The sequence below is a fragment of the Callorhinus ursinus genome, unplaced genomic scaffold (assembly GCF_003265705.2).
Source record: "Callorhinus ursinus isolate GAN/ISIS: 27379988/994484 unplaced genomic scaffold, GSC_fseal_2.0 scaffold12, whole genome shotgun sequence".
NCBI classification, from domain to species: domain Eukaryota; kingdom Metazoa; phylum Chordata; class Mammalia; order Carnivora; family Otariidae; genus Callorhinus; species Callorhinus ursinus.
This window is the reverse complement of record NW_027397074.1, coordinates 47,484,469-47,504,129: the sequence shown is the minus strand read 5'-3', so window position 1 is coordinate 47,504,129 and position 19,661 is coordinate 47,484,469. Positions and strand designations below refer to the sequence as shown.

Below are 19,661 nucleotides of genomic sequence, written 5' to 3'. Positions count from 1 at the left end.
GTTCTCTGCTATCTTACTTTGACCCAATCATCCCCCAGAGCAAAGCACGTGGTTCATCTGGGAAAGCTGATGAGAAAAAAAATTCTATGGATTGGAGCAAATATGAATGAAAATCCAGATGGTGACTGCAGATGGACTTTTTGAATATACAAAGCACTCCCTTCCTGCTTGTAAACTGTGTAGAGGAAAAGTGAGTTTTATCCACGTTTAAACCTATCCACAAAGAGCTGGTGAGGCATGTCTCCTGGGTCCCCACTTGGCCAAGAAGAGTAAGTTAGATGCTGAAGTGTCCCCTGCACTCCCCGAAATCACTCAGATTTGCTTTTCACTAACAAGCCCCACCGGCTAAATCAAGGAAAAACGCATGTTCTCACAGTGACTGCTTTTTGATGGAGGACAGCATCACAAGGGTTTTCTTCTTGGGCCTGTTGTTTGGGGCACATGTGATTTGAAGTCAGCAGAAAGCTGTGAGACTGGCTACTGGGGAAGGGAAAGGAAAGGGTGCTGTTGGTTCAGAGAAACATCACTGAATTTATGGCTAAGGGCAGTGGGACGGCAGTGGTACCTCCTCCTCAACCAAGGTTCTAAAATGCACCACCCAACCTGCCTCTGGCCTGCAAGGAAGCCCTTCCAGGTTTTTCCCCTGCCTTCTAGAACAAGCCTATACCCCTTCTCCTGGCTCACAAAGTTCTCCCCATCCTGACCTGGCCATTTAGGTCCCAGGCACACCAAAGAACATTCACTGCTTCCATGTCTGCCTATGCTGTCTTCTGCACACCAGAGCCCTCTAAGGCTTACAACCCCTTCCCTCACCCCCGTAACTATCACATGGCCTTCAGGTCTCAACTTAGGCTCCTGGGGAGGAGACTTCTACTTGTCCCTGTCGGACAGCAGCCGGCCACCATGATGTGCTGGAACACACCCTGGCTCACCTCTGACCTGGCCCTCTTCGTCCCCTGTGGTAACTGCTCACCTGCCCTGATGAACGGCAAGCTCCAGGAGGGCTAGGAACCACGTGTGTGGCATGTGCTATGTGCATGCATAGTAGGCACTCAAACACTGGATAGGGAGAAGGCAGGGTTTAAAATGCAGTATGAGTATGAGGGACTTGGGTTCGTCTTAAGAGTGGCTTCCCAGTGCAGGTAGCCAAAGATGTGCAAATCTTGGGTCTCTGGAGGCCAGTGTGCCTCTGATGCAGTGTTTAGGATGCAGATCCTTAGGATCTGTAGCTGCCCAGGACAGTTCTGGAAAACAATGGACCTCTATGTGATTGTTCGACTTGGGGAATGTCAGCCCTTCGGAGGAAATAAATAGTTTCTTCATCCATCTCCATGAACTGGTGCACAGAACCTGTAATAAAATGAGAAAAATGAAGAAAAATTAAATTAGTTCACCTCCAACAGTTAATATTTGACTTAAAGGATTCTCCTTTACTCTGACCCTATGCTCTTCCCATGTTTTGGCATTAAAATGTCTTTGTATGGAGTGATAATGATAAGATAAAGTAGTTTTATATAGTCCTTACTTGGCAAAAGAAGAAGTGCCAAAACCTTCTAGCCACACTGGGAAGTCGGGGTGGTGGGAGGGATTGGACCTCTACTCTAGCTCACTCTAAAAAAAGAAATTCCAAGTGTCCAGGTGAATAAATATGAAAGGCAAAATTTAAAAGTTTCTAGAGGATTATAGAAAATATCATGACCTTGAGGTAGAGTAGGGTTTCTTAAATAAGATACAAGAAGGTACAATTTCCTCTAATCATAAGAAGAGATTTAACTACATTAAGAATTCTAGTCATCAAAACATATCATAAAGAATGAAGACACAGAACGAGATATTTGTAACACACGTAACTGACAAAGAAATAGTATCCAGAATACATACATATATATAAATATAAAAAAATCACAGAACACTCAAGCAAATAAGAAACTGACAACCTAATAGACAAATGGGTAAAAGACTTGAACAGGCACTTAACAAACGTAGAAATCTATATGGTTAATAAATAAATGAAAAAGTAGTCAACCTTATTAGTACTCAGGAAAATGCAAATTAAAACCCACAATGAGATATCATTTCACACCCATCAGATCGGCAAAATTTTAAATTCCTTATGATACCAAAGCATTGGAGACAATGTGAAAAAATACCCAGCAGTTTCACTCCCGCGTGTATACCCTGGAGAAACACGTGCAGGTGCTCTGGGACACGCAAACCAGGATGGTCAGAGCAGCGCCGCTGTTCGCGTCAGCCCCAAACAGGAAACTTGGAACCAAGCCCACCAGTAGCCACCTGGATGAACTGTGGGACGGCCACACAATGGCACAGTGTTATCGAACAATGAAAAGAGAAAAATCTAAAAACCAAAATTAAACAGAAAAAGACCTAACTCAAAGGGTTGATTCTATTTATACAAGTTCAAAAACAGACAAAAATAGACTTTGCTGTTTGGAATACATACATAGGAGGAAGGAGGTAAAATTATAAAAAAGTTGTCTTAAAAGTGAGAGTACAAAATACTTCTGGAGGAGGAATTATCACCGAGGAGACATGGGGGGTGGGGTCTTTTAGGTGCTGTTAATACACTGTTTCTTACGTGGGTCGTGGTTACATGAATGGTCGCTTTAGATTTATTTTAATGTATGTTCCTTACTCTTTTCTGTATGTGTATTTCACTTAAGTTGCCCATCTCCTTTTTAAAAGGTGTTTTACTAATTGCCAATCTCCAAGCCTTGGAAGCACCTTTTTTTTTTTTTAATATTTTATTTATGTATTTGACAGAGAGAGATAGTGAGAGCAGGAACACAAGCAGGAGGAGTGGGAGAGGGAGAAGCAGGTTTCCCGCCAAGCAGGGAGCCCGATGCGGGGCTCGATCCCAGGACCCCGGGTTCATGACCTGAGCTGACAGCAGACGCTTAACGACTGAGCCACCCAGGTGCCCCGGGGAAGCACCTCTTTATGTAGTGCTCAATAAATGCTGAGTCCGAGTGTTTCAGAAAGGATTCAAAGTAGCCCCGGGGGAGACTTTAAGAAGGAAGAGAGGCTAGAGCTGGGCCTTCAATTGTGGGTTCTCTCAATAATGCTTCTCTAACAATTAGGAGGTGGGAAAGGGATACACAGCAAAGGTTTCCATTGGCCAGCGGGCTTGCAGAGACTAGGGCGGCAGTGGAGAATCTAACCAGGGCATGGGTTACCGTGTGCTGGACTCTGCGTGCCTCACTTAGGAATCTGTAGACAGTAAGGAGACAGTGAGGGTTACCATGTAACAATTAAAAATACTATCATGTTTTAGGAAGATATCTCTGGGTATGGAGGTAGGACTGAAAACAGGGAAACCATTTAAGGGTCAGACCCAACCCACTGGGAATGTGGAAGTAGAGTTAGAAAGAGATGGGACTGAGACATGTGACTCAGGAATAACAGTGAGAACTTAGTGACTGAGTAACTGACTTTTCCAAAAACTGCTTTTCTGTTCTTTTCCATTCTAAAGCTAACTCTAGGGGTACAAAGAGGAACTCAAGATAGATTCTGCTTTACAAGGACAAGTGGCTGAATCACGGAAGGTCAGAGCAGGACTAACAGACACCGATTTGATGCTGAGGGCCTGACCTAAGTCTTTAAATTTCCTACAGCTACTGAAGAGAAGTGCCTGCGCAGGAAGAAGCAGGAAAAGTAAAGGACGGTGGTCATAACCCAAACCAGAGTGAGTGATCTAACTAACCCCAACATACTCATCACCTGGCTTCAACAATGATCAGTATTTCATCATGTGGCTTTCATCATTTTCCCACAGTTCCAGTCCACATCTATGTGCTCCGGGAGTGTGGCCGGGTCCAGTGAAAGATCAAACACATACATTTAAATGATCTGAATCTTGGTTCTGGTATTGTGTTGGGAGGTCAGCAGTTCCAAACACAGGTGTTCACAGGAAGAGCAAAGAGCATAACCATTCTGATCTCCTGCCCCCGGCTGTTCCCTGGCTTCGAACTCCAGGATCACACAAAGTGTGTTCACGTGCGGCCCCCCAATCCTGTGGAGATGAAGCCCAGGCAGAGAAGCCCTTCAGGAAGGGTTGATCCTTGGGAAAAAAACTGGTTCCACAATCATAGTCCTTCTAGATGTTACCAGATTGAATAATTGCCACTCCCATCCTATGGGAGTAAAGAACAGGCAGCTGTGACCTCAGAAGTGAGGGGGCACCGTCCACCTCACCATGGCAGAGCCTGACGCCCAGGTGGCAGAGGTCCTTGGAAAAGGGGAGATACCGGCGGTGCCTGGCTCCACTGTCCCCAAATACCTCATCAATTCGGGGGTGCTAATGGTCCATGTCAGAGAACACTGGGACCTTAAACTTAACCCCGCACTCAAGGAAGTGCACCCTCCCCCGGGGTAAAGAAACTTGTCTGCTTCTCTGAAGCGCATCACCAAGCTCCTCTCTTGTAGAACAGCTGTAAGAAAATCACAGGACATGGAAATAAATATGAAAATATGCCAGGAGCCCTCAGGAGAAATGCCAAGGGCTATTTTGAAGCTTACCAGTCCAGGTGGGAAAATAGGCTGCTCGAGACAATGTTCTATTCCCCTGGGGGTTTCTGTCAGTGAGCATGTGATGAGGTATTATCTCACGACCAATCTCTGTTTGGTTGTACTTTGTGCACTTAGCATTCCAGAGAAACTAAGGGGTTCTTCCTGCAGGGGTCATCACCTTAAAAACAGAGGCACCACCATATGCAATATCAAAATGAGAGGTTAAATGAGCAACGAGTCCTCCGGTTCCGTCTGTGTGGTTTCTTACATGAAGCTGGCACTGCTGTCCAACCATGAAGCGGGCCAGAGACCGCACGGACAACATCAAGTGTACTTCCAGAAAGACAGTACGACTGTATGCAGGACAAACAGGACACTTTTATTCTTATTTTTCCTTAAAATAAAGATACAGAAGTTTTACAATTCACTATGATTAGACGTGATTTATAATCTTAACACTTTTTTTTTTTTTTAACAAATGACAACAGAAACCAAAGAACTAGTACGAATTATAAAACTACTGGAGCAAAGAGGAACTATCTTTCTGATCAAAACATGTGCCATAGCTAAACCTCCTCAGAAAACTTTCTAAGATCTCTTAGCTAAACTTTCTTAGAGAGGGTTTGTGGGAAGCCTTTAATCTCAAATGTTTAAACTATTTTTGTGACCACTAAATGCATTCACCAACTTGTTATCAAATGCTTCCTAAGTTTAGGAACCAATGACCAAGTGGCCTGAAACACATTAAGTCTTGATCCCATTTTTCCAGCTATAAATTATTAATATTTCAAGAAAACAAAGATTTTCTAGCACAGAAGCTTTCTAAAAAACTTCAATTACCTTTTCTGGCTCAGTACCTGACTGAAATGTTCAAATGTTTATATTGCACACAAAAAAATTTGAGCAGCATACTATGTGTGTGTGAGAAGCTGATGAAAAAGAAGACTGGAAAAAACCCCCCAAACTGTATCCCATTTACATGATTTAAATATATAGTTTCTGTATCTTTAATTAATATAAGTAAAAAGGTAAACTTTAGAACAGCACAGAAATACAAATTAGAGTTTTACAAAATATACTCAACCCCTCTACATGCACAATCGTTTAATTCTGGAGTTACCACACAAGGGAGGAGCGAATTTCTTCCCCTTCATACGAAAGCAGGAAGTCATGTGTACAAAGTTATTTATACGAAAAGAATAAAGATCCACATTCCTTTTCTTTGTCCTTGACAAATATTTATGGAATGTTAGAAATTATGACAAAACAATTCCAATGTCATGAAGTCCAAAGACCTGGAATGAAAAACTCCTAGTGGCATGCTGTGTCGCATGAAATGACAATCATCTTCTAGAAGCTGGGGCTGCATTCCCTGCCAGCCCCAGAGGCTACCACTGATCTGGGTGGAAAGGCCACGAATGCTGTGCCACCTCCGGTCAAAGAATCAGAACATACAAATGCTGATGCCATTTCAAGAGTCCCAACCAACCCCGATAAAACATGGGTGATATTTAGCAGCTACCTTCCTAAAGGGCTACTTTCCCAAACTGCTGACACAGATAAAAGATCATGCAGTTCAAGATCAGCTCACTGCCCCTCACAGAGCTGAGGGCTCCCCAATTCCTCATCAGGCCCAGAGGGGAAAAAAAAATCACTGGCTGGCTGTAACTTCCACAAAACAAAGAACAAAACCTGCCTGTCAGGGAGATAATGTTATAGCTTCATTTTAAAACTTGTAATTAGTAGATTAAAATTCTAACTTCTTTGTAAAAGAATTCTTATAACCTTTAGCACATTAAATACTGCTCTCAAAATACCTTCATTCAGATTTTAAGTACCTTGTTCCTCAGCCTTGCAACTCTAACTTGTCTACTTGTCTCCCTTCCTAATTTGCTTTCTCCTTGCCTTTCTGAAGTAAATTATTCTAAAACAAAAAAAAAAGGGCAATGCTTAATATAGAACTCAGAAAGCAAGATAAGATTGAGGAAATCACGTCATATGCTCTGGTTTGCTGCCTGAGGATAGTTCTGCCGTTTCTTAAAGGAAAAAGCGGATGAGGATTGTTTTAGAGCTTGGGCGCTAGCACATCACTAGTGGATCTGGGGACAGGCTATTCATCCTGGTTACAAGAGTCAAACGCATACACAAGATAACTAAGCCTCACTCTGACATGCAACTTTTTCTATTCACTTAGCCCAGGACAGGTGGTTGGTAGCCTTAACAACTCTTTTCCTTCTCTATGTAAATTATCATCACAAGGCCTTAGTAGGAACGAAATAATGCCAGGGACTTCTTGCCAGCATTATTTTTAAGTTACCTAGTTGGCAGTGAGGCCACCGCCAAGCTACAGATGCAGTCCATGTGCCTGGCACACCCTGGAAAAGCCTGGCTGACCCTAGCTCCCTCAGGCCTACTTACAAATACTCAGTTCTTAGACAGAAAAGCACTGGAGCAAGCATGGCCCAACAAAACATCCCTCTTTACCAGTGAGATGTCCAAAGATGGCCTAAGGTTGGGCCTTAGGGGCTGGCCTCTGGGGCTGGCCACTCAGCTGACACCTGGAATCCAAGTGACAAGCATGTAGGCTCACGGGACCAAAGGCCAGGCTTCCTGCTGTCAAGTGTGCTGGCTGCCCCCAAGCCCCTGCCAACAACATAGTAGCTTGTGCTCCCTGAAAACTCCAACGCCTCCCAGAACCTGAAGGAAATATAGTTACGGTCTTTTGACTACTTCTCCAACAAAAGTTCTATCTTTTGAGATATTCACTTTATGTTGAAAGCCAGTTAAATAACCACCTTAAGAGTTGAACTCTTAACTAGAAAGTTCATGTAAAAGTGTATATTAAAATGGAGAACAAGTGATCCTAAAGTAAAGGTTAACTATTTTTATTTCAGTGGGATATCAAAGTGTGGATTGGCCTGCTTCTGAACAGTGACAGATGGGAGTTTACCCTAAGTCCACAAACCATACAAACTGGAGCATGGACCAGTAGCGTGCTGGCTGACCTGTCATGGGGCTCTCAGCACTGTGAACTTCCGGCAGGTGAGAGGTAACAATTGCATACTAACACTATGACACTCTAATGATGTGGCCTCATGAAACAAGATGTTAGAATGAATTCTTCATAGTCTCAGTGCAACACTGATTAAAGTACCTTTTAAGGGTTTTGTTTGGTATTACTTTCTGCTCTTCAAATAATATTTCCTGAGAAGGCTGTTTCCCAGCAGAAGTGGAATTAAGAGAGTTCTCACGATAAGCCCTTTCATTGATCATCACTGAATTTTTGAGTTATTGTGCTCAAAATGGAAGTACACTTTCAGATTTGCTGGATTTGTGTTAAAACACAAACTGGAAAATTTAGAGATATTTAGAATTATATCCCTATGTCCATTTCACATGCCCTAGAAAAATTTACTTCTTACATAAACATTTCTAAATTTTTAAAAAAGACTTTATTTTTTTAAGTAGGCTCCACACCCAATGTGGGGCTTGAACTCATGACCCTGAGTTCAAGAGTCACATGCTCTACCGACTGAGCCAGCCAGGTGCCCCATTCTTAAGGGATAAATCAAATATAATCAAGTGTTCTCCTTAATCAAATCTCCTGTTTTCCCAATACTCTATCATATGTAGATCATACAACGTATTTTCCAAGTGTCTTTTGTTACTGAAAAAGCAGTCTGTCCCCTGTCAAGTACTCCCTGAGAACACCCATCCAAAGTTCCCTTGAAAAGCAAATGAGAGCTGAGCATAACAGATACATGAGGTACAGCTGTGTAAAAATCTTCAGTAGATAGCACACACGTGCATGTGTCTAAAGTGAAACCAGAGGTCCTTTGTGAAAACTGTGGCTGTGTTTTTCTCCTCTTGCCTCTTGCTTTTCTAAACGTGAGCAAAGATGAGATTTCTACTTGATATTTATGGGTCATCTTGTTTTTGGTTTTTTTATAAATACTTTTATAAGGGGGTAGGGACTGATTACAGGAGGATTTTCCATCAGGGAAGTGGGAAGGCCAAACATCTTGAAAAGCTGTATGAAGAATAAGACTAAGAAAAAAACCTGTACATCTGTAAACACCCGATGGAAAACGGTTCAAAAGAAACAGAAGGCACAACCTGCGGGTTAAAAAATGCTTAGAAAAGACTGCAACATAACTAGAGTTGACAGAACTAACACCAAGGTCTTTTAGAGTCTCGCCCTAAATACACTTACGTTAAACTGCTTGAAACCATTGTAACTGGCACCATGCTATTTCTCTGCACACCTACTTGCACAGTTGGGAAGAGGAAGAAAGCACAGTGACACTCCTTGACGCCTCAGAGCAAGTATTTAGGACTGGGAAAGAAGAAATTAAAAACATGAAACCTTAAACACTCCATCCTCAGAACTACCACCTCTGGCTTCATGTTTCTGGGAGGAAGTGAATTGATAAATGTGTTTTGTGGGTAGAAAACCAACTAACAAACAAAAATCATCATATAACTCGGCAAAGTAATAACAAAGGGCTGGATTGTATGGCCCCTTAACTTTATAAGCACATTTTAGGGCCAACTTGAGAGAAATTAGTAATGTAACTTAATTTTAGCCCATATAAATTACAGTGGCCATCTGGGTATTCAAACAGGAAAAGAGAACAAAATTTACAGAAGTAAAAACTTTTCTAAAGTAAACAAATGTACACTATCAGAACTGTTTTTTCATCAGGCTCAGATGGAAATAAAAGTAGTCAACTTAAACCCCAACCTGGAAAGCCATCCCCGCTACGGCTGCGATTTCATCTTTCCAGCATCCTGCGACATTCATTTAGACAGAGGGCAACCGTCCATGTAAACAGTTCGACGTCCTGGTCCCCTGCTGTGGACCTGTGGCCGATGAAGATGGGAGCAGACAGACGGGAGACACTTAAACCTAAGGAAGCGACAGCAGCCTCTGGACACCTTGCTCAGGGCTTCCCGTCGGGTGGCTCAGTGAGACTCTGGGGGGCAGGACTGGTGAAAGTAGAAAGCCATGAAGACATAGCTGTCTTTGCGCTGGTAAAAGCTCCTCCAACAGACTGGCCTGGATGGAGAGGAGGGGAAAAACAAAAGCAAAAATGCCTTCACCTTTGTTAACAGACCATGAAAGACCAATGCTAATTAATGAATGTTAATTGACTGTAACATCAATAGGTTAACAGTTACCAAAATACCATTTAAATTTCTAGTTTCAAAACAATCCCTTTCTCTGCGTGTGTCTAGAAGGAAACTGGGTAACTTCTGGGAAAAGAGTCTCCTCTCCTAACCATTCTGCAGGTACTCAGCCGACTCTTCCCTTAATACCCACCATGCTAGGCCATCAGTTCTCAGCACTGGCTGTGCATCAGAATCACTTGGGAGAGCCGAGAAAGAACTCTGTGCTCTCCATACCTTAAACCCAAGCTGATAACTGATGACCACCTACACAGGGAATAGTGGTTAGGCTACTTTCAGGAACTGTGCTGTTGTCATCTGAAACGATATTGCAATAAATGAAGATGCCAACTGCTCTATCTGCCTCAGGGCAGTTTTGTTTTAAAAAACCTCATCTCCAAAGTTGATGCTTAAGCGAAATTATTTAAGTTGAATCATATGTTACCACTATTCCTAGAGAGAGGGAGTGTGGAAAAGAACTGGCCTTATAATGTAAATAACCAGCATCACTAAAAATGAAGTAACGACTGACATCATACTTATAATGAAGGAGAATTTTTCTATTAAAAAATAAGAAGTCAAAAGTTAAACGCATAATATTGTATAGAATAAATGCTTACATATTAAATTCCATTCCCTGTGATAAAATGAACCCACTGATGGGGCTATGTGCTCTATGTTTGTCTTCTAAAGGGATGGGTCTGTAGTAGACTACATATGTAGTTCACTCACCCTATCTCTAGCTACATAGAATGGTAGAACTAGGAGGCCTGCACAGAGATTCCTGAGGTCCAGGGCTTTTGAATTGTGTTCAGTAAGGGTTAGTCAACCTTTCTCAAAAGCTAAGGAAGGAGATGGCTCCTATTTTTACATACTGATACGACAAAGCAAATGTGGCAAAATGTATATAATTGGCAAATCTGAGATAATTGGGAGTTCCTTGCACACTGTTGCACCATTCAAGTTTGAAATTATGTAAAAAAAAAGTTAAAAATATAGAAAAGGAACAAGATTTTTTTTTTAGAATTGATATGGAACACACTTTGAAGTATTCTTTTTTCAAAGCCTTTATTTATTTGACAGAGAGAGACACAGTGAGAGAGGGAACACAAGCAGGGGGCGTGGGAGAGGGAGAAGCAGGCTCCCCACTTAGCAGGGAGCCCGATGTGAGGCTCAATCCCAGGACCCTAGGATCATGACCTGAGCCACCCAGGTGCCCCAACTTCAAAGTATTTTAACTGAAAAAAGCTAAGTGCAGAAGAATGTATACAACAGCATGATACGATTTCTGGCTTCGGTTCTCAGGGTAATACTGGCCACATTAAAAGAATTGGGGAGGGACACCTGGGTGACTAGCCAGGTAAGTGTCTGCCTTTGGCTCAGGTCATGATCCTAAGGTCTGGGATCAAGTCCTGCATTGGCTCCTTGCTCAGAGGGGAGCCTGCTTCTCCCTCTGCCTGCCACTGCCCGTGGTTGTGCTCACTCTCTCTGATTAAAAATAATAATAATAAATAAATAAAAGAACTGGGGAGGGTTACAACTCATCCACTACTTTCTGAAAGAGTTTGTATAAAATTGGTATTATTCCTTAAATATTTGATAAAATTCGTAGGTGAAGACATCTTGGCTTAGATTAAATTAAAAACCTGTGGCATGATTTTTAATTCAATTTATTTAATAGATATAGGGCTATTTAAATTTTTCATCAGTTTTGGCAATTTGAATCTTTCAGAGAACTTGCATAGTTCATCTAAATTGTCAAAAAACTGGCATAAAGTTATTCACAATATTCCCTGTAATACTTTTAATTTCTCTAAGATCTATAGTGATGTCCCCTCTTCCATTCCCGATACTGGTAATTTGTATCTTTTCTTATTAGCCTATAAAGGTTTTACTGATATTGTTAATCTTTTAAAAAATGACCTGTTGGTTTCACTGATTTCCTTTATTTTATGATAATACCTTAGAAGACAGCACTCCTAATGCCTACTTTATTATGGTGCTTTACTACTTATAAAAAACTGCAGGCAGCTCAGGAAATGCTGAATCCTTAGAACAGTGAACACATTAGAAAATTGGTCTCTCTCCATCAGGTGTGGCAAAATTTGCTGAACTTTGATATTATCTGATGTCATAAGAATTTTCATGAATAAGATGAAAAAACCTTTATATTCAACCATCTTGTATTATTATATGACACACAGGTCTCTACAACCTTATGATTTTATCAATGACACACTGAGTACAGAGAAGAGATGTGTTATGATTCTAATCTGTTTCTGGCTAAAGGCATGTCTTACCAACAGCTTTTCCTGTTTGTACAACATTTCGGCTGGTTGTGACCATGACGTTTCCAATTTTTTTGCCACGTTCACTGTTTTGAACAGAACTGAGTAAAGCAAAGAAGTTTTAAGTACATTACAAAAATTCACACATACCACACCTTAGAACCACCCCCAAAATAGAGTTACTGAGAAAAGAGGCTAAATTATTTGTCATGCATCAATTAATTTAGTAGCCTTAAGCATGTAAACTTTCAGAAAATACTAAAATAACACGCAGATGAACCAAAAAAAGTCCATAAGGATGCATGGTTAATTCTCCCTACAGTTATGATTTGCTAAAGTTACTCCACCAGAATAAAAATGGCAAATTCTGTTATTAGTTCACACCATTCTCTATGAAACAGCAGTGTTTTTACTCTGAAACATACACACTGCTGAGCTGGAGAATGTCATGCACATATTTGGTTACTATTTGAAGCACAAGTCTATCAAGTGGAGACAAACAATTCCTAATTAGCAATGAAACACATGCCATAAGCTCAGACATAAAAATTTTCCTAGTTTTTTCTCTACTCACTGTGAGAATCTTAACTTCATGTCTGACACGGAGTACTGGCCTTGAAAAGGATGACTGTAAAACAAAGTTTCTGACTGTTAGACTATGAGTATTTTACCAATAAAGCTGCAAAACAATGCCGTCACAAGAAGTATCAGTAAACCTTGTGGGGTGACTCAGCTAGGTGGAGGTGTTCCGCACATGACAGCAGGCAAAGTGGCTTTGAGCACAGATCTTCACTTATAGTCTTGGGAGCCTCTTTGAGCTTATTTCCTCCCTTGTGAAATAGGTGTTTTTTTTTTTTCTTGGAGTGGGGGGTGAGAAAGAGGTTTATGTTGATGCTACACTCATGTTCTGATTTATTTGGTCTGGGGCTGGGCTGAAGCATCAATGTTTTTAAAAAGCTCCCCAGGATAGTCAGGATTAGTCACTACCTTAGGCCACGGCCATGGACTGTACTTTGATTCTGGCCATCTTATAAATGCATGCAACTGGTCATCTGAAGATTTGTGTACATCAGTAAAATCTGTATTTTCTTTTTGAAAAGCAACTCAAAATGCAGGTCTTAAAAATGTACAAAAGGGAAGAAGTGTATGTGTGCACGCATGTATATATATATACACACACATACACACAATCAGGCAACTTGACCAAAGTTGTACCATAAAAGGAGTCAATAAATATTCACATTCTTATTACACCCTGAGAGGTCTCTCTCAGTGTCTAACAAAAAAAGTGACCCTAGGGGCACCTGGGTGGCTCAGTGGGTTAAACGTCTGCCTTCAGCTCAGGTCATGATCCCAGGGTCCTGGGATCGAGCCCTGCATCAGGCTCCCAGCTCAGCGGGAAGCCTGCTTCTCCCTCTGCCACTCTCCCTGCTTGTGTTCCCTCTCTCACTGTCTCTCTTTCAAGTAAATAAATAAAATCTTAAAAAAAAGTGACCCTAATGAAATGTATAGCTACTTATTAAAACATCAAAATGCTATTTGTGGCTTTTCAAAAGACAACAAATTTCCTTACTGGCCATATTAAGCATATGTAATTACTTTTTCTGGATTCCTGAATCACAGGTTGAAAGAACTGAGAGTACTTTTTTATTTTTAAAGATTTATTCGAGAGTGAGAGTGAGTAAGAGAGAGAGAGAGAGAGAGAGTGCACGAGAGGGGGTAGGGTCAGAGGGAGAAGCAGACTCCACACTGAGCAGGGAGCCTGATGCGGGACTCAATCCTGGGGCTCCAGAATCATGACCTGAGCAGAAGGCAGGTGCCCAACCAACTGAGCCACCCAGGCGCCCGAACTGAGAGTACTTAATCATTCTTTATATTCCTGGGAACGCCCTGTTTAAAGGATGAAGCATACCTGCTGTTTACTAAGGGAAGTTAGAGGACTGCCTTCTCTCCTCTTTTGGAGCTAGAGAAAGGGTTTCATAGATCTCAGATCTGAGTCTGGAATATGTCTAAGTTATATCCCCTGATAACAACTGAAGACTATCATTTCTTGTTTTTAATTTGGTGAAAATAATGAAAAACTGTTATTATATCTGCATAATTTCCCTACCTATATATATCAAGTCTTTCTTCAGCTTTCTCTTGAATCTAAATAACCCCAATTTATTTACACATTTTTAAAAGTACCGTTTTACAACCCTTTATAATCCATTCCAGCTAAGCCTCTTATGAACCTGCATTAAAATCTATAGAGCTGGTTCAAGTTAAAGGCACCACCACAGAGGCAGAGACTGGATGAAGATCTGACCAGGTTATCAGTACAGAACACTGGGGGAAGATCTGACCAGGTTATCAGTACAGAACAGTGGGGGGAAGATCTGACCAGGTTATCAGTACAGAACAGTGGGGGGAAGATCTGACCAGGTTATCAGTACAGAACAGTGGGGGGAAGATCTGACCAGGTTATCAGTACAGAACAGTGGGGGAAGATCTGACCAGGTTATCAGTACAGAACAGTTGGGGGAAGATCTGACCAGCTTATCAGTACAGAACACTGGGGGAAGAGACTGGATGGACTTGTAGGCCATTCTGAGGATGGCTGAGGTGGGCCCTCACTCCCCCCAGCCCCCATCACAGTGAGGGCCACCAGGCAAACAAACTCACATCTGTTTTCCTTCATCACTCTTTAAAACACAGACCTTGTGGTTAGTGAGGGAGAATACTTTGAACTCTTAGCTCTCTCATTTAATACTATTAAGATATTTTTGTCTTTTAATTCTCTATGTTTTTACCACATTCAAATGCCAAATAGAGGTTTCTGCTATAGTCCAGTGTGATGATTAAATTCACCAAAATTGTTGCTGAACCTAGTCATTTTTCTTGAGAGATGATATAAAGTTTAACAGACATGTTCTTTAAAACCCTGCTATACTTCATCCTTGCAGATGCTTCCCCAAGTTCCCATGACATAAATATCTGGATTCTGTGTGTGTGTGTGTGTGTGTGTGTGTGTGTGTGTGTGTGTGTGTGTGTGTGGAGAGAGAGGGAATATTCTTTACAGTACCACTTAAATCACATCCCCAGTCTAGCCAGTTAACCCCAGCTCCCAAATAATATAGTAGTTAGTACAAAGCTGGTTTTTGTCTGACTCTCACCAAGAAGTTTAAAACACAAATGAAAACATTCAGTGTATACTTGTATCATTAAAAAAAATCATTTTAGTCATTTAATTTAGAAAAGAAGTCCCTAGGATGTACAGTAGTTCCCTTATCTGTGGAGGACACATTCTGAGACCCCCAATGGATGCCTGAAACCACAGACAGTACCGAACTCTATATAATATACTATGTTTTTTCCTATATATACACATACCTACAATAAAGTTTAATTTATAAATTAGGGACAGCATGAGATTAAAAACAGTAACTAATGATAAAATACAATTATAGCAATACACTGTAATAAAAGTTATGTGAATGTGTGAATGTAGTCTTTCTCTGTCTCTGAAATATCTTACTGCACTGTACTCACCCTCCCTCCTCTTGTGATGATGTGGGATGGTAAAATGCCTAGTGATGAGACGAAGGGAGGTGAAGGACGTTAAGTATTGTGATGTAGTGTTAGGTTACTACCGACCTTCTGATGACGCGTCACAAAAAGCGTCATTTGCTTTAGGACTGCGGCTGACCCCGAGGAACTGAAACCGCGAAGAAGGGGAGGGGTACTATGTACACATTCTATCAATGGAGAGCTCTCCTTAGATTCTACTCTGTTCCATTCAAACAACACAGCATTGCTTCATAATGGCCCCACTTCACAACATGTTTAAATGTCTTTTATGCTTACATGGATAAAGTCTGTCAACATTCAGTATTGTGACAGGTATTAAATTTTGTTGGATTTTAGAATCTGAGCTGGAAACTAGGTTTGACCACACATCTAGGAGTTCAAATATCAACTTTAGTTTTTTCACACTTCATGTTTTAAAATAACCTCTCAGTCTCAGCCAGTGGTATTTTCTTCAAGGTTTCTATCTTGTTCGACCATTCTGCTAAAGTACAGATCCAGGGAAAGGGAGAGAACTATCATGTACCGAGCATTGCCATGTACCAGACTTCCTCTTCTGAATTATGCCAAGAGCTGGGAGAAACGTTAATCCTTCCAAAAATGTCTTGGGCTTTTTGTGTAAGAAGTAAGAACAGGGAAGCAGTTTTCAGCTGCTTCTCTGTATTTGGGATTTTATAATCTACTTAAGGAGATTTTTGGAGATATTCGCGTTGTCATCAAAGTTCAGATACGATCTTCTTTATATTGGGGCATACCTGTAAATCAACCATGTTATGTACTATCAATCCTCAGAGGATGTGCTTACTTTGGATTTATTTCTGCAAGTGCCGGATGCTTGTTGCTGTTCCACACCCTGTAGTTGTGAGTATTCTTCCATGCTGTAACAAAGGTTGTCCCATAGTCCGATAATATCTTTTCATTATCTGTCAAGTAAATATCTGAAAGTTGAGCTGGACTGTAGCCAGTCAGGGATATAAAGATTCATAACCAAAAAACCAAAACCAAGGAATGGCTTTATCACCCACGCTTTTTGGGGGAGACAGCCTACCAGATATCAGGAAACTTGGGTCTAGTTCCAGAAATCCTGTTAAGAAGCTATGTGGCCTTTGGCAAGTCAATCACTCAGAACTTCATTTTCCTAACCAGAAAATAAGAGGGTTGAGCCAGATATATTCTAAGGTTCCTTATAATTCCAAAATATTTCCACGTTCTCCTTACCAAGGTCAGGAGGCATAGTATTACTTATTAAGCAAAAACTGTAGACTGTGCAGGGAGTAAATGTATTGATGTATATACATATGGAGTAGGCAATTAGAGCACTTTCTAGCTTTTCACAAATGTATTTCTATGAAAAAAATCAGAATGAATACATGAACTGGTTCTTTTAGTCACTGTTTTTTCTTCTTAGGACTTTAACTCACTATTTGATGAAACTCACTCTTTAATCTCCATGCATTTCACCATCAAAATACTTAAATAACAAAGGAATTTTCATATTTAATGTTGAAAACTTTTCGGCTTTTTCATTATCATGGGGAAGCTTTAATGCAGAACACTTCTGCTTGGAAGAACAGAAAAGGTTTGGAGAACAGATACAAATGGCTTTTGCTTCATATACTTATCATAAGTCACCTGCTTTGAAGGTGAAACAGGACTTTTGTTGCTGGGAAAGGAAGAGAATACACATGACTCTAAGTGCAACATAAGGAAATTCTCTTAAGAATGTATTCCTCAAACAGTTCCCTAGGCTGAATCTCCTTTGGAACAGCAGCACGGGCCTAAGCCAGACTACCTACATTTGAATCGCAGCTCATCCTCGACCAGAGGGATGAGCAAGCTACTTAACCTTTCTGGGCCTCACTGCCTCTCCTGTAAGATGAAGAGGACATGGTCTCTACCTCCAGAATTCTTGTGAGGATGAAATGAGTTAGAAATAAAGTGCTCAATTATGAACAAACAATGAATCATGGAACACTACACCAAAACAAATTATGTAATACATGGTGATTAACATAACAATAAAAAAGAAAAAAAAGAAATAAAGTGCTCAAAACAAAACAGGTCACTGTACATATGTTCCAAAAAAAAAAAGGCTAGTCACTATTACTATTGAGCATTTACAGCTACCTAGGCAAATACGTTTAAAAAAAGTAAATTACTCATGAAGCTAACATGACTGGTGGAGACTGGGGTTTTCTTCCTAGATTATTGAATGATTTTGAACTACACATTTAATCTTGGTGTCTCAGCTGTTACATCTGTAGAAGAGGCGAGATATTTAAAAATATCCCATTAACAAATAAGGATTTGCTCCAGAGCTTTCCTTTACAAATGACATGCACACTTCATGAAGAACTAACCTGGGAGGGGGCTGTACTGACAGGACAGTGTGAGTGCACTTACTGCTACTGGGAAACTACGTACTTATAAACGGCTAAGATGGTAAATTTTAGGTTATGTGTATTTTACCACATTTTTAATAGTTCCCCCAAACAGTGGTAGAGATAGTTGAAAAAAAAAAAAAAAGGAAAAACAAAAGCTCACTTTTAACAACTACAACAACCTACTAAGTATTTGCTACATGCCCACGGTGGTAGACAACCACATGCAAAAGCTCACTGTAAAGCTTCATTTTCTCTTTTTATAGATTTCCTTCCCTACGGGGGAATGAAATGGTTTTAATACAGGAGTGAGTCTATCTTTACCTGCTCTATTTTAACCATTTAATAGGAATAGGATTTCTTAGAATGGAAAACTTGAAGGTTTAATCACTCGGAATTCCAGTGACTGCTTTCATATTTCTTTTCTCCCTTTACATATCTTAAAAACATGTAAGCAATGTTTATAAATAGCCCCCAGATACTGACACATCCTTCCTTCCACATGGTCCTTGGGAACACTAAGCAGCCATGTAAAAGTGACCTGCATTCGCAGTCTCGATAGCTTTTCTTTATAATAGAAACATAAGTTTCAAAAAACATTTGGAATGGGATCCATTTTTGTAAAAGGATCACCACAAATACCACAAAACTAAAATCCAAAACATACAGAGAAAAAGGTCTGGAAGGATATCAAATACTCAAAATGCTAAGAGCAGTTATCTCTGTATGAGGGAGTAACATAATTTTATAATGAAAATGTCTTTCTTATGCAATTCAAAACCTCATAAAGATTACAAAAGGAAAAAGCAGCCATGCTCCTTACCTAACTGCAGTGTGGCAGCCAGCAGCGCGTGGACGTAGACTGCAAACTGGGCTCGGATCCATTCGTCACCTCCCTCCCAGCCTGTGCCATCCAAGAAGACATCATCCCGGTTCTCCGTCACGTGCCTCACTAGGTAATCTGCGAACCTGAGGTCTGCAGTGGTTGGGTTAAGCAGCTTCCTGAGTTCTGGATCATGGATCTGGATCAGAGCTTCTTCTACCTAGAGGGTACCCAGGTACAAGTCAGAGTCTGGGCATTCACGCGGACATCCATGCCATATTTTAAAGAGTAACTACTGGGAAGCTGAAGCTGGAAATAAAAAATATGAATAACAGCATTCTCAAAAAGTGAGGCTAAGAAAGAGACAGGTTTTTACACTGAAGTTTTTTTCTATATCTATTCAAAAAATCCTCATTTTGTTTTTAGAAAATATATGCATAAATATTTTATTTTGAATTATAAAAGTAACTGTTGACTTGTAAATATCTTGGAAAACAGAAAGGTATAGTAAAAGTCACCTTTGTCACACAACCAGAAATAAATACAATTAGTAACTATAATTCCTAAAAATTCTTGAGTACACAGGTACCTTGGAATATCTTATTATGTAATATTTGATATACAAAGAGAGCTATGTAACCTACAGGTTAATTTTGAAGTAATATACACATACCTATGAAACCACCAACCATCAACTTTAAAAGTAGAACATAACCAGTAATGTTGAGGCAACTCTGTGGTCCCTCCATCTGTATGCTTTGCCTTGGAAGGTATGGACCTATTTTAATTCCTCAAAATTGGGATCCCAGATTTTTCATTTATGATACTATAAACATTTCCCCACAAATCATGTTTTGGTACTTTTGATTAGAAACTATAAAAACCTAGGGTGGGTGAAATTTCCTT

The 19,661-nt window shown here is 40.5% G+C and overlaps 1 protein-coding gene across 5 annotated transcripts in view; it reads right to left on the bottom strand.

The window, feature by feature from the left end:
• Positions 1 to 1,907: 1,907 nt before the first annotated feature.
• Positions 1,908 to 19,661, bottom strand: part of AVL9 (AVL9 cell migration associated) — a 68,460-nt gene continuing 50,706 nt past the window's right edge. For 2 of the 5 annotated variants that reach the window (XM_025873107.2, XM_073899042.1), the window contains 5 exons: positions 18,756 to 18,975; positions 16,357 to 16,474; positions 12,559 to 12,612; positions 11,997 to 12,085; positions 7,957 to 9,586 (listed from right to left, as the gene is read on the bottom strand). In XM_025873107.2, coding sequence (XP_025728892.1) covers positions 9,471 to 9,586; positions 11,997 to 12,085; positions 12,559 to 12,612; positions 16,357 to 16,474; positions 18,756 to 18,975 — 597 coding nt within the window. In that variant the 3' untranslated portion in view covers positions 7,957 to 9,470. Of the gene's footprint in view, positions 2,302 to 2,842; positions 4,706 to 7,956; positions 9,587 to 11,996; positions 12,086 to 12,558; positions 12,613 to 16,356; positions 16,475 to 18,755; positions 18,976 to 19,661 lie in introns of those variants that run through there. The other 3 variants (XR_012380277.1, XR_003208605.2, XR_012380276.1) reach the window with 3 other exon arrangements.